Here is a 13,213-nt window from a genome sequence, read left to right as displayed (position 1 = left end):
CCACCATTCTCAATTTCCTTCCCTCCAGTTCCTTCCAGAGTGCTATTAGAGACACATCAGGAGTCTCTCAGTCAGCTGCATGTAAATGAATAAGGTAGCTAATAGATTAACAGTTTGCCAGGGTGGGATATATATAAACTCCCCTTTGTGTTGACAATAGTGAGAGCTCGTTAGTAAATGAAATGAAAATGAAAATCGCTTATTGTGACAAGTCGGCTTCAAATGAAGTTACTGTGAAAAGCCCCTAGTCGCCACATTCCGGCTCCTGTTCGGGCAGGCTGGTACCTGAATAGATGGCAGACTGGGTTCTGCTGCTGCACAAGGCAATATTCTTTTTCCACCAGCTGGGGGCATGGGGGGGGGGGGGGGGGGAGGAGAGCAGGGTTCATGTCACATGACTCATACCTCCATTTTGGCTTTTACTGATTTTATTTAGGATATTTTCCTTTTTATAAACAAAACACAAGAATCATTCAGCATTATTCAATTCTCATGATAACCAACCATCCTGCCATACAGCCCAATACGCCCCGTTTTACAGCTACAATCCAACCCCACCCTCTCTGTCCCTCCCTAACAATGATTACCAACTCTTGAAGGAGCTGTACAATCTTCACCTTGTGTAGAACCCCTCCTCCAAACCCCTAACTTAATCTTCTCCAAACACAGAAATTCCGACAGGTCGCCCACCCATGCCATTGCTCCTGTTGGCTCCCAATCCCGTCACCCGAGCAAAATCCTGCTCCGGGCTATCAGGTAGGCAACGGCCAAAACATCAGTCCCTCTCCCATCCTGCACTCCTGGCTCATCCGGTACCCCAAATATCACCATGCACAGGCTCTGGGCCACCTTTACCCCTAAAATCTCCGACATTATCCCCAAAATAATGTGTGTACACAAAACCATGTGTGTGTGGTTCACCAACTCCCTTGAACACCGCTCACATCTGTACTGCACCTGCAGGAAGAACCCATTCATATGGCTCTTTGTCATATGTGCCTTGCGCACGACTTTGAATTGAATTAAACTCAATCTCGCCCCTGAAGAGGTCGGGTTTATCCTACGTACCACCTCACTCCACACCCGCTCCCCTCAAATGAACCACCCAGCTCTTCCTCCCATTTCTTCTTTATCTCCTCCAGCGAGGCCCGCTCCCCTTCCATCAACTGGTCATAAATATCGGAGATCTTACCCTCTCCTAGCTCATCCTCAGAAACAATCTCTTCCGGCAATCAAGGGGGTGATAACCGCAGAAATGTGGCCAGCTCCTAATTCACAAAATTCCTAACCTGTAAAAACTGGAACCCATTCCCCCTCGGAAGCTGAAACATTTCTACCAGTTGCTCCAGCTCTGCAAATGTACCTTTCACAAACAAATCCCTAAACCTCTCTATACCCCCCCCCCTCCCCCCATTCCCAAACCCTGTACGTCAAGCGGAATAAATCTCTGATTTCCATATATCGGCGGCCACAGCGCCTATTCCTCCAGATTGAAATGTTGCTTAAACTGATTCCAAACTCTTAACAAGGCTACAATACCGGACTTGGCAAGTATTTGGCCAGCAGGTTCCGAGGCCTTAGCCAGCAACATTTAATAATGATGTCGGCCAATAAGACCCACACTCCTCTGGACCCTTATACTTTTTCAAAATCAGTGAAATTAAAGTTTGTGCCAATGTGGGCGGAAGCATCACCTGGCGGATGAATCATTGACCATTTCCATTAGATGAGGTAGTTACAATCTCCTCCTCCCATAATCAACCAATGTGTATCTAAATCCCATACCCTCACCAACACATTCTTAATGAACTCCACGTCATCCCATTTAGGAGCGTACACATTCACTAACCACACAGGAACCCCCTCGAACCTTCCACTCACCATTGCGTATCTTTCCTCCAGATCCCCCATTGTGTTGCTTGCCAAAAAAGCCACCCTCTTATTAATAAACATGGCAGCTCCCCCTGTCTTCATATCCATTCCCCAAATGGAACACTTGTCCCCCTCACCCTTTCCTCAACTCGTTTGGTCCCCAATCCTCAGGTGAGTTTCCTATAAAAAGACCACGTCTGCTGTTTAAATGGGCCAACACCCAAGATCTTTTAACCGGCTGATTCAATCCCCTCACAGTCTGAGAGCTCAGGCTGGTGGGGGGGGGGGGGCCCCAGGCCACCTCGGGGGGGGGGGGGGGGCCCCAGGCCACCTCGGGGGGGGGGGGGGCTCCAGGCCACCTCGGGGGGGGGGGGGGGGGGGGGGCTCCAGGCCACCTCGGGGGTGGGGGGCTCCAGGCCACCTCGGGGGGGGGGGGGGCTCCAGGCCACCTCGGGGGGTGGGGGGCTCCAGGCCACCTCGGGGGGGGGGGCTCCAGGCCACCTCGGGGGGGGGGGGGCTCCAGGCCACCTCGGGGGGGGGGGGGGGGGGGGTCTCCAGGCCACCTCGGGGGGGGGGGCTCCAGGCCACCTCGGGGGGGGGGGCTCCAGGCCACCTCGGGGGGGGGGGGGGGCTCCAGGCCACCTCGGGGGGGGGGGGCTCCAGGCCACCTCGGGGGGGGGGGGCTCCAGGCCACCTCGGGGGGGGGGGGGCCCCAGGCCCCCCCGGGGGGGGGGGGGCTCCAGGCCACCTCTCAGGCCCACTCAAGATGGCCGCCGTACCCCCCTCCATTGATAAAGAAACCTTTGGTGTCAGCACAGGCTGGCAGATATTATAAAATTATACACTCAGAAAACAGAGTAAATCAAAAAAACAACAGCAAAAAAACAAACCAGTACCAACTACCCTGACCACACTGTCGCAAGTCAACCACCAGAATCTTCCAATGTCCCCCAGTCCATGTTCCTTTAGAAAGTTAATCGCTTGTCTGGCATTTCGAAATAATGTTCTCTTGCCCCAAGCGTTAGCCACAGTCCAGCCGGGTACGTGATGGTAAATCACACCTTGCTCCTGAAAAGAGCAGCCTTGGTCTTGTTAAACCCAGCCCTTCCTTTTTCCATCTCTGCTCCCATGCCCTGGTAGGTTCGGACAGGATGGCCGTCCCAGCTGCATTCCCGCATTTCCTTTGTCCACCTCAGGATCTTTTCCCTATCCAGGTCTCGATGGAGTTACCTTGATTGCTTGTGGCAGCTCCCCAGCTCTTGCCTTCTTCCTCAATGACCGATGGGCTCGGTTTACAACAGGAGTGCCGTCAAAGATCCCCTCCCCCACCAACTGCTGGAACATCTTTGCCCTGTACTGTGTGGTTCTCGCTCCCTCAGTGCCCTCGAGCAGCCCCACAATCTGCAGGTTCTGCTGCCTCGAGCGGGTCTCCAGGTTATCAATCTTGGCCTTTAGATTATTTTGCCCCTCTGACATCATCAACAACTCTGCCTCCAAAAGGGCAATCTGATTCTCGTGGTCAGCAACCGACTCCTCCACCTTCTGGGTTGACAGATTCTGTGACTCTAGCCACTGGCCCTCCCTCTCCAGGGCTTCCCTAATTGGTTCTGCCACTCTCACCAAATCTTCAGCGACTGCCTGCCTTTGTTTTTTAAATTTGGGTGATAGGAACTCTACCAACCTGTCTGTTGCCCACTGAGCGGACAATCATGCCAATGCTCACTCTGCCACCGTGTCCTTCAGGTCCAAAGAATGCCCCTGGTTCGACACATTCCTCATCTGGTAACACTTTGCCATCACTCACCGGAGAAGAAATCATATTTTTAAAAAACAATCCTCAGGCAGGAACAACCTGATGTGGGGCCACTCCTTCCATGGCCATCAGCAAGGGTCCATTTTGGCTTTTGCAAATGGTATATATTCCTTTGTCTGGGTTCCCGAGATTGTTAATGTACCAACCATTAAACCAGGGTTTCAGGGTCCTTTGTCCGAGCGGACCGGTTAGCCAGTTTTGATAATGAAATGGAGGTGGCCTTTGTCTAATTGCCTTTGAATTTGGTCTTTGCATATTCCACGGGGTCATTCTAACCACCTCAGAGATAATGAGATGCAAATTTTTTTGCAACCACCAGATTGCAGTAGGGCAGCACGGTAGCATGGTGGTTAGCATAAATGCTTCACAGCTCCAGGGTCCCCGGTTCGATTCCCGGCTGGGTCACTGTCTGTGTGGAGTCTGCACATCCTCCCCGTGTGTGCGTGGGTTTCCTCCGGGTGCTCCGGTTTCCTCCCACAGTCCAAAGATGTGCGGGTTAGGTGGATTGGCCATGCTAAATTGCCCGTAGTGTCCTAATAGTAAGGTTAAGGGGGGAGTTGTTGGGTTACGGGTATAGGGTGGATACGTGGGTTTGAGTAGGGTGATCATTGCTCGGCACAACATCGAGGGCCGAAGGGCCTGTTCTCTGCTGTACTGTTCTATGTTCTATGTTCTATTAGCTGCTGTTATTCAAGGGTCACAGCCAGACATGGCTTCAGCCATTTTAAAAAGCCATTATCCAGTTTAAACTTTTTGGAATTAGCCATGATAACTACCTGAATGGTTGTAAATTGGGAGAGGGGAGTGTGCAGCGGGACCTGGGTGTCCTTGTGCACCATTCGCTGAAGGTAAGCATGCAGGTGTAGCAGGCGGTAAAGAAGGCTAATGGTATGTTGGCCTTCATTGCGAGAGGTTGAGTATAGAAGCAGGGATGTGTTGCTGCAATTGTACAGGGCCTTGGTGAGCCACACCTAGAATATTGTGTGGATTTTGGTCTCCTTCCCTGAGGAAGGATGTTCTTATTCTCGAGGGAGAGCAGCGAAGGTTTACCAGACTGATTCCAGGGATGGTGGGACTGTCATATGAGGAGAGATTGACTAGGTTGGGATTGTTCTCCCTGGAGTTCAGAAGAATGAGGGGGGATCTCATAGAGACGTATAAAATTCTAACAGGACTAGACAGGGTAGATGCAGGGAAGATGTTACCAATGATGGGTGTGTCCAGAACCAGGGGTCACAGCCTGAGGATTCAGGGTGAACCATTTCGGACAGAGATAAGGAGACATTTCTTCACACAGAGAGTGGTGAGCCTGTGGAATTCATTACCACGGGAAGTAGTTGATGCTAAAAGATTGAATACATTCAAGAGGCGGCTGGATCTAGCACTTGTGGAGAATGGGATCATCATTATAGATCATAGGATTTACAGTGCAGAAGGAGGCCATTCAGCTCATCGAGTCTATAGGCTAGAAAGCCTATAGGCTATAGGGAGAAAGCAGGATTAGGCTATTGAGTTGGATGATCAGCCATGATCGTGATGAATGGCGGAGCAGGCTCGAAAGGCCGAATGGCCTCCTCCTGCTCCTATCTTGTCTGTATCTATGATGACATTTCATAAAAATATAGTGTGATGTCTTAGACCTGTAACAAAAGAGATAAGAATTGAAAAATAATAGAGTCCAACCTGACCAGATACTGATTCCTTTATATTTATGAAATTTGGAGAGAGGACTTCCGGTCGGCAAGTGAAGCGGTCGCACAGAGAGGGGCTCCCGCAAGGTAATGAAGTCGGGGCCTTTCTCTCTGTCGCGGCAAAGAGCAGGGAAGGGAAGGGAAGGGAAGGGAGGGGACGCCCCCCCCCCCCCCCAACAAACCTGTCGGCGGAGGATCCTTGGCGGCGGCAGGTCCACCCCCAACGCAGGCAGGAACGGTGCGGCAGCGGCAGGTCCCCCCCCCCCCAACGCAGGCAGGAACGGTGCGGCAGCGGCAGGTCCCCCCCCCCCAACGCAGGCAGGAACGGCCACAGACTCGCTAGCTAGGGGCACACTGCCACCCACGTTAGCACAGGCCTCAATCTTGCTGATACCTAAGAAAGACAAAGACCCAACGGAATGTGGGTCATACAGACCCATATCTCTGCTGAACGCAGACGCCAAAATACTGGCCAAAATCCTAGCCAAAAGGCTAGAACACTATGTACCTGAGGTGGTGACAGAGGACCAGACAGGCTTGGTCAAAGGTAGACAGCTTACCTCGAACATCAGGCGCCTGCTGAACATGATAATGACCCCCTCCGGTGAGAAAACACAAGAGGTGATCGTCTCCCTGGACGCAGAAAAGGCCTTCGACAGAGTCGAATGGAAATTCCTCATAGAGGTACTGGAGCGGTTCGGGCTTGGAACAGGGTTCACCGCTTGGGTAAAGCTCCTATACAACGCTCCCATGGCGAGCGTACGGACCAACACTACCAACTCCCAATACTTCCAGCTGCACAGGGGCACCAGACAAGGATGCCCACTGTCCCCGCTGCTGTTCGCACTAGCGATCGAACCGCTAGCAATCGCGCTCAGGGCAGCAAAAAATTGGAGGGGGATCCGAAGGGGAGGCAGAGAGCACAGAGTCTCACTCTATGCAGATGATCTGCTCCTCTACATCTCGGACCCACAAAGCAGCATGGACGGAATCATCGTGCTCCTGAAAGAGTTTGGAGCCTTCTCGGGCTACAAACTCAACATGAGCAAAAGCGAGATCTTCCCAGTACACCAGCAAAGGGGGGGGGGGGGGGGGCAGCACTAAAGGGGCTGCCGTTCAAACAAGCCCGAAATAAATTCCGCTACCTGGGGATCCAAATAGCCCATGACTGGAAAGGGATCCACAAATGGAACCTCACCAGCCTGGCGGAGGAAGTAAAAAAGGACCTGCAAAGATGGAACACACTCCCACTCTCCCTCGCAGGAAGAGTCCAGACGATCAAAATGAACGTACTGCCCAGGTTCCTCTTCCTGTTTAGATCCATTCCGATCTACATCCCCAAGGCCTTTTTCAAAGCGCTGGACAAACTCATCATGGCGTTCGTATGGGGGGGTAAAAATGCTAGGATCCCAAAGAAGTTCCTACAAAAAACAAAATCCAGGGGGGGGCTAGCCCTCCTGAATCTACAATTCTACCACTGGCCGGCAACAGCCGAGCGAGTAAGGGGATGGATCCAGGAGCCAGAAGCCAAGTGGGTGCGTGTGGAGGAGGCCTCCTGCATTGGGACCTCCCTCCGGGCCCTCGCCACGGCAGCACTCCCATCCCCACCCAAAAAACACTCCAGCAGCCCAGTGGTGACAGCCACCCTCCAATCCTGGAACCAACTGCGGCAGCAATTTGGCCTGACCAAAATGTCGGACAAGGCTCCCATCTGCAACAACCATAGGTTCACACCAGCACTGACTGATGCCACCTTCAAAAGGTGGAGGCAGGACGGAGGGACACTGACAGTCAGGGACCTATACACGGACGGCAGGATCGCAACACTGGACGAACTGACAGAGAAATTTCGGCTAGCTGGGGGGAACGAGCTACGGTACCTGCAGCTCAAAAACTTCCTACGAAAGGAGATAAGGACGTACCCACAACCGCCACGACAGACACTACTGGAAGACCTACTGGATGCAAGTATCCTAGAGAAAGGGAACTGTAGCGACATGTATGACCGACTGGTAGAAAGGGACGACACCGTACTGGACGCAACAAGAATGAAATGGGAGGACGACCTGGGGATGGAGATAGGGAGGGGACTCTGGAGTGAAGCACTGCATAGGGTCAACTTCACCTCCACGTGTGCAAGGCTCAGCCTGACGCAACTAAAAGTGGTACATAGAGCCCACTTAACGAGAAACTGTATGAGTAGGTTCTTCCCGGAGGTGGAGGACAGATGTGAACGGTGCCAAAGAGGCCCGGCCAACCACGCCCACATGTTCTGGTCTTGCCCCAGACTTGTGGGGTACTGGACATCCTTCTTCGAGGCTATGTCCAAAGTGGTGGGGGTGAGGGTGGAGCCATGCCCGATAGTGGCGGTCTTCGGGGTTTCAGACCAGCCAGATCTATTCCTGGGGAGGAGGGCGGACGCCCTTGCCTTTGCCTCCCTGATCGCCCGCCGTAGAATCCTGTTTGGCTGGCGGTCAGCAGCACCGCCCAGAGCTGCAGACTGGCTGTCTGACCTCTCGGAATCTCTCCAAATGGAGAAAATCAAATTCGCCATCCGAGGGTCGGACGACGGCTTCCACAGAACGTGGGAGCCATTCATGCAATTGTCCCGGGACCTGTTTGTGGCCAACGTACAAGAGGAAGAATAGTCGGGTGGCTAAGAATCAGGGGAAAATGGACGGGAATCGGGGAAGGTAGCCGGGGGGGGGGGGGGGGGGGGGGGGGGGCTACGGGTTCGTTATGGGGGTTTGATGGCTAGCTAAGGCCCAAAACCAAACTGTAAATAAATGCCTATAAACATGTGCCTCGGCCATATTGGGGAATGTAAAATATGTATGCCGGCTAAAGGGGGCGGCCACAATTGTTATTATGAAGATGCTTACCTGTAAATATACATGTTAATTTTTGCGTGTTTTTTTTCTAATAATTTGTAATTTGTTGGATATAAAATATGAAAATTCAATAAAAAACATTTCAAATATTTTTTTAAATGAAATTGCAAAGTATAATCCACTAAATATGAATTAACTAATTTTTGTTTATCTTTAAATGAACTGATAATGGTGAAACTATACTAATATTAAATAGTGGTTATTTAAATCCAGATACTTATTTGTCCACTGGAATTATTAGAGGGTTCCTGCTGGGCAGCTATTGCACTCTGCGCATAATCATTAAAATACTCACCCCGGGGACAATGATATGGTAATTCATTCAATCTATTTACAGAGCTCGAGATCATGTTGAATAGTGGAATGTTGTCCAGATCACTGGTGAATCCTGTGGAGACATTAGGAGAATGACCCCTGCCAGAGTTAAATAAAGCAATTTGATTGGAATGTCTTTGACGATGCAAATGTGTTTCCTCTTTATCAGCTGAAGCTAAAAGACGAAGGACAATTGGTGTTACTTTGCGATTGGCGTCCTTGGCTGGGCTATCTCTATCACAGTATAGCATGCCAGAAACTGAACTAAGTGAAGAAGAAAAAGAAGGTGTGTATATATTTTTTGGTTCTAATCAACAAAAGTCTTGCATCAACGTTGTAAACATCCCCAGTTTATAGTTTCCGATTCCAGCACCTGAGTGATTTGCTTTTATCCAAGTTTGGAGTTTGTTGCTCTACAAAATTGGGTGTCACTGCTGAATAAAAATAAAATTGTGGCCATGAACATTCACCTTGGCAATAGAAGTAACAAGTTTTATTTGAATCTGTGCAGATAAAATTCAACTTATTGCTGAGCTGGCCAAATTATCGCTCAATGAGAGGACAAAGGTAATTCAGCAGCTGACAATGAGCATTGAGGAGAAACGAGATATCAGGTACAGAAAATCTACTTTGCAATGTTGATTTTCAAGTATCTCGCTACTCTAATTGAATTAACTGGAGTTAAAAAAGGAAGTTTTCCACGAAAATAGAAAAAAAAAGTTAATTTCCATCAGTTTATTTCTCTCCAGGGATTACGGAGGACTCCACCCACTCAAACTGTGCCCCCTGTCCAGATCACACACTCTGCACATTGATGAATTGGGATGGTATGGCATCCTTACAGAGAGGGCTATCTCGCGGCTGCAATCCTCCTGCCCTTTGCCAGCGGTGGGATTCTCTGCTTCCGCCGGCAGCGCGCCCCCTCCCGTGGGATTCCCGGCGGTGCGAGGTGGCTTCAATGATGATTCCCATTGAAAGCGGCGGGAGCAGAGACCCCGCCCCCAGCGAGCTACACAACACCTCCTGCCATTGAGAAACACGTGGCTGGAAGGCTGCAGGCTCCCAGTCCCACACAAGGGGCGCGATTCTCCGCTCCCCAGGCGGGGTGGGAGAATCGCGGGAGGGCCACTCTGGCACCCCCTGCGATTCTCCCACCCCCCCCCCCAAAATGGCGTGTTGCGTTTTTCACGGCGACCCGCGATTCTCCCGCCCGATGGGCCGAGCGACCTGACGTTCCCGACCTGTTCACGCCGGCGTCAACCACACCTGGTCACTTCTGGCGTGAACAGCGCGCGACAGGTAAGTGTGAGGCCTGTGGGGGGCGGAGAGGGGATCGAGCACCACGGCCGTGCTCGGGAGGTGACTGGCCCGCGATCGGTGCCCACCGATCGTCGGGCCGGCGTCTCTAAGAGACGCACTCCTTCCCCTCCGCCGCCCCGCAAGATCAAGCCGCCACATCTTGCGGGGCAGCGGAGGGGAAGACGGCAACTGCGCATGCGCGGGTTGGAGCCGGCCAACCTGCGCATGCGCGGCTGACGCCACTTAGGCGCCGCCGGCCGCGTCATTCTCGGCGCGCCGCCTTGACGCCAGCGTTAAGGCCCGGCAGCCGAGTTCCCTGCAACGCCGCTCCTAGGCCCCCCGGGGGGGGGGGGGGAGAATAGGGGGCGAGGAGCGGCCTCCGACGCCGGAGTGAAACACTCCGGGTTTCACTCCGCCGTCGGCCATTGCGGAGAATCGCACCCAAGATATTTCCCTTTAAGAAAACTTGTGATTGTGGGAGGGCGGGCTCTTTGACTTACTCTGCTCGAGTGCAGCCTGTGAAAGTTCACTCACTCTGACCTATTTGTCATGTTGCTTTTCCTATGGCAAACAATATTTTCTGAATTTCAACGTACAGAAATAAACTTAATTCATCTCAAAATCTGGCCTGGGGTCCAGCAAGGCTATGGGATCAGTGATGCCAGCTCCTGGACTGGTATGTGGTCAATTCCAGCTCCACTTGACCCAGAGTCGCAACATAATTAAAATAAACTATTAATTCTTAGAAAAATACCCAAAGTGTTTGATCTTTGGCTGCCCAATAATTACAGTCACCAGGCTTGTAAATTTAAACACAATTCATTTTATTAAAAACAATAACTATAATTAAATATGCAGCAAATACAACTAGTTAACTACTATCTAATTCCTAACCCCTCCCCTTTCAACTCATCCCTCACTCCACACACACACTCACACACTGACACACACACACACAGACACGCACACACACGCACACACACTGACACACACACGCACAGACTGTCATGTGAGAGTACCTTTAAGAAATGGGTGTTTATTATAGCAGTGATGTCAGAGAGTGGGTGGAGCTGGGCTGTCCGTCGGCTTTTTACTTTCGTTTTAGGCTGTTTGTTGCAGGGTGTGTTTTAGTTTCATTTTCAGAGCTGGATAGCTGCAGTCACAGCCAGAAGGTGTATTAGATTTTCTCACTCTGTAATCTAAAAACTGTAAATTGATCCTTTCAAGTCTTATGGATGTTAAAAGGACAACTTAAGGATTACTTAGTGTTCTATTCTTTGGCGGTTGTATTTGAATTAATGGTTGCTAAGATGTTCACTGTATGTTTTAAAAAGGTTAAGTGGAGTTCATAGAATAAACATTGTTTTGCTTTAAAAAATACTTTTCCATTTCTGCTGTACCACACCTGTAGAGTGGGCCGTGTGCTCCCCATACCACAATCTATTAAACGTTGTGGGTCAGGGGAACTCCATGATACACTTTGGGGTTCTCTAAACCCTGGCCCATAACATATTGGGGGCTCGAGGGGGATAGAAGTTTATCTATTGGATTGGCTTAGTGAATTTAAAGACAGTGGGGGTGAGCATATTGCGGTTGCTTTTCAGGTGTGGTATGTCAGTTTAAGTGGGGAGTGTGTTGTGAACAATGGATCTTTCAGAGGCTCTGAAGTTTTTGGGGGTGGAGAAGGTCACACGCAGTACCTTACGGACAGAGACTAAAAGCAGACTGTCAGATTTGGCAAAAACATTGCAGTTAACATTACCTGACGAAATGCAAAAAGATGAGGTAATTATGACGATGGCTAAGCATTTAAAATTGCCTGAGATACAGTCTGACTCATTAGAAATGGCAAAGATCCAGTTGCAGATTAAGCAACTTGAACATGAAAAAGATTTAGAGCAGCTTGAATATGCAATGAAAGGAAGAGAAAGGGAGACACAGATCAGGAAAAAGGAAAAGGAGAGAGAAGAAAGAAAGAAAAAAGAGATGGAGAGGAAAAGGAAAGAGATAGAGAGGAAAGGGAAAAGAGAGAGAGTTTGAACTTCAGAAAATGGCTATGAAGCATAACAGTCAGTTAAAATTGGTAGACGTAAAGGGAAACATACAGTTGGAGGATAGTGGTGAGGATATTAAGAAAGAGTGTCATAGTCGAAGACTTGGTGAGGATCTATTTAAATATGTCCAAGCATTGCCAAGGTTTGACGAGAAGGAGGTGGAATCCTTTTTCATTTCATTTGAGAAGGTAGCTAAACAAATGAAATGGCCACAGGACATGTGGGTGTTACTGATTCAAACAAAGCTGGTAGGTAGGGCAAGTGAAGTATTTGCATCACTACCGGAGGAGGTATCTGAGTTGTATGAGGAGGTGAAAAAATCCATCTTAGGTGCATATGAACTAGTGCCTGAAGCTTACAGACAAAGGTTTAGAAATTTAAGGAAAGAACCTGGTCAAACATACATGGGGTTTGAAAGGATCAAACAGAGTAATTTTGATAGGTGGATAAGGGCTTTGAAAATAGACCAAACATATGAAGCTCTCAGAGAAATTATACTTTTGGAGGAGTTTAAAAATTCAATTCCTGATGTAATGAGAACTCATGTGGAAGAGCAGAGGGTTAAAACTGCGAGATTAGCAGCAGAAATGGCAGATGATTATGAATTAGTTCATAAATCAAAGCTTGGTTTCTGACATCAGTTTCAGCCGGTGAGGGATAGAAACTGGGGACATGAGAAATACTCAAGTGGTAAAGGTAAAGGTGATCTGATGGGAGATAATAAGGGGAAGAGTAGACAGGGAAGAGATGATGAACGGAAAGGTTGTCTGAGGTGCATTTGTTTTAATGCGAGAAGTGTAGCAGGTAAGGCAGATGAACTTAGGGCTTAGATCAGTACCTGGGAATATGATGCTATTGGTATTACTGAGACTTGGTTGAGGGAAGGGCAGGACTGGCAACTGAATATCCCAGGGTATAGATGCTTCAGGAGGGATAGAGAGGGAGGTAGAAGGGGCGGAGGAGTTGCATTACTCGTCAGAGATGATATCACAGCTGTGATTAAGGAGGGCACGATGGAGGATTCGAGCACTGAGGCAATATGGGTGGAGCTGAGAAATAGGAAGGGTGCAGTAACATTGTTGGGACTTTACTACAGGCTTCCCAAAAGCGAGCATGAAGTAGAGGTACAAATATGCAGACAGATTAGAGAAAAATGTAGGAGCAATAGGGTGGTTGTGATGGGAGATTTTAACTTCCCCAACATTGAATGGGATTCGTGTAGTGTTGGAGGCGTAGATGGAGCAGAGTTTGTAAGGAGCATCCAGGAGAGTTTTTTAG

The 13,213-nt window shown here is 49.8% G+C and overlaps 1 protein-coding gene across 3 annotated transcripts in view; it reads left to right on the top strand.

The window, feature by feature from the left end:
• The window catches only part of LOC119978784 (transmembrane channel-like protein 5), a 252,670-nt gene that overhangs the window by 89,829 nt on the left and 149,628 nt on the right, over positions 1-13,213 (top strand). For all 3 annotated transcript variants that reach the window (XM_038820662.1, XM_038820663.1, XM_038820661.1), the window contains 2 exons: positions 8,752-8,868; positions 9,094-9,196. In XM_038820662.1, the coding sequence (XP_038676590.1) occupies positions 8,752-8,868; positions 9,094-9,196 (220 nt within the window). The remainder of the gene's footprint in view (positions 1-8,751; positions 8,869-9,093; positions 9,197-13,213) is intronic.

The sequence above is a fragment of the Scyliorhinus canicula genome, chromosome 15 (assembly GCF_902713615.1).
Source record: "Scyliorhinus canicula chromosome 15, sScyCan1.1, whole genome shotgun sequence".
Classification (NCBI taxonomy): domain Eukaryota; kingdom Metazoa; phylum Chordata; class Chondrichthyes; order Carcharhiniformes; family Scyliorhinidae; genus Scyliorhinus; species Scyliorhinus canicula.
Note: the sequence above shows the minus strand (reverse complement) of the source record. Positions and strands in the feature narration are given on the sequence as shown.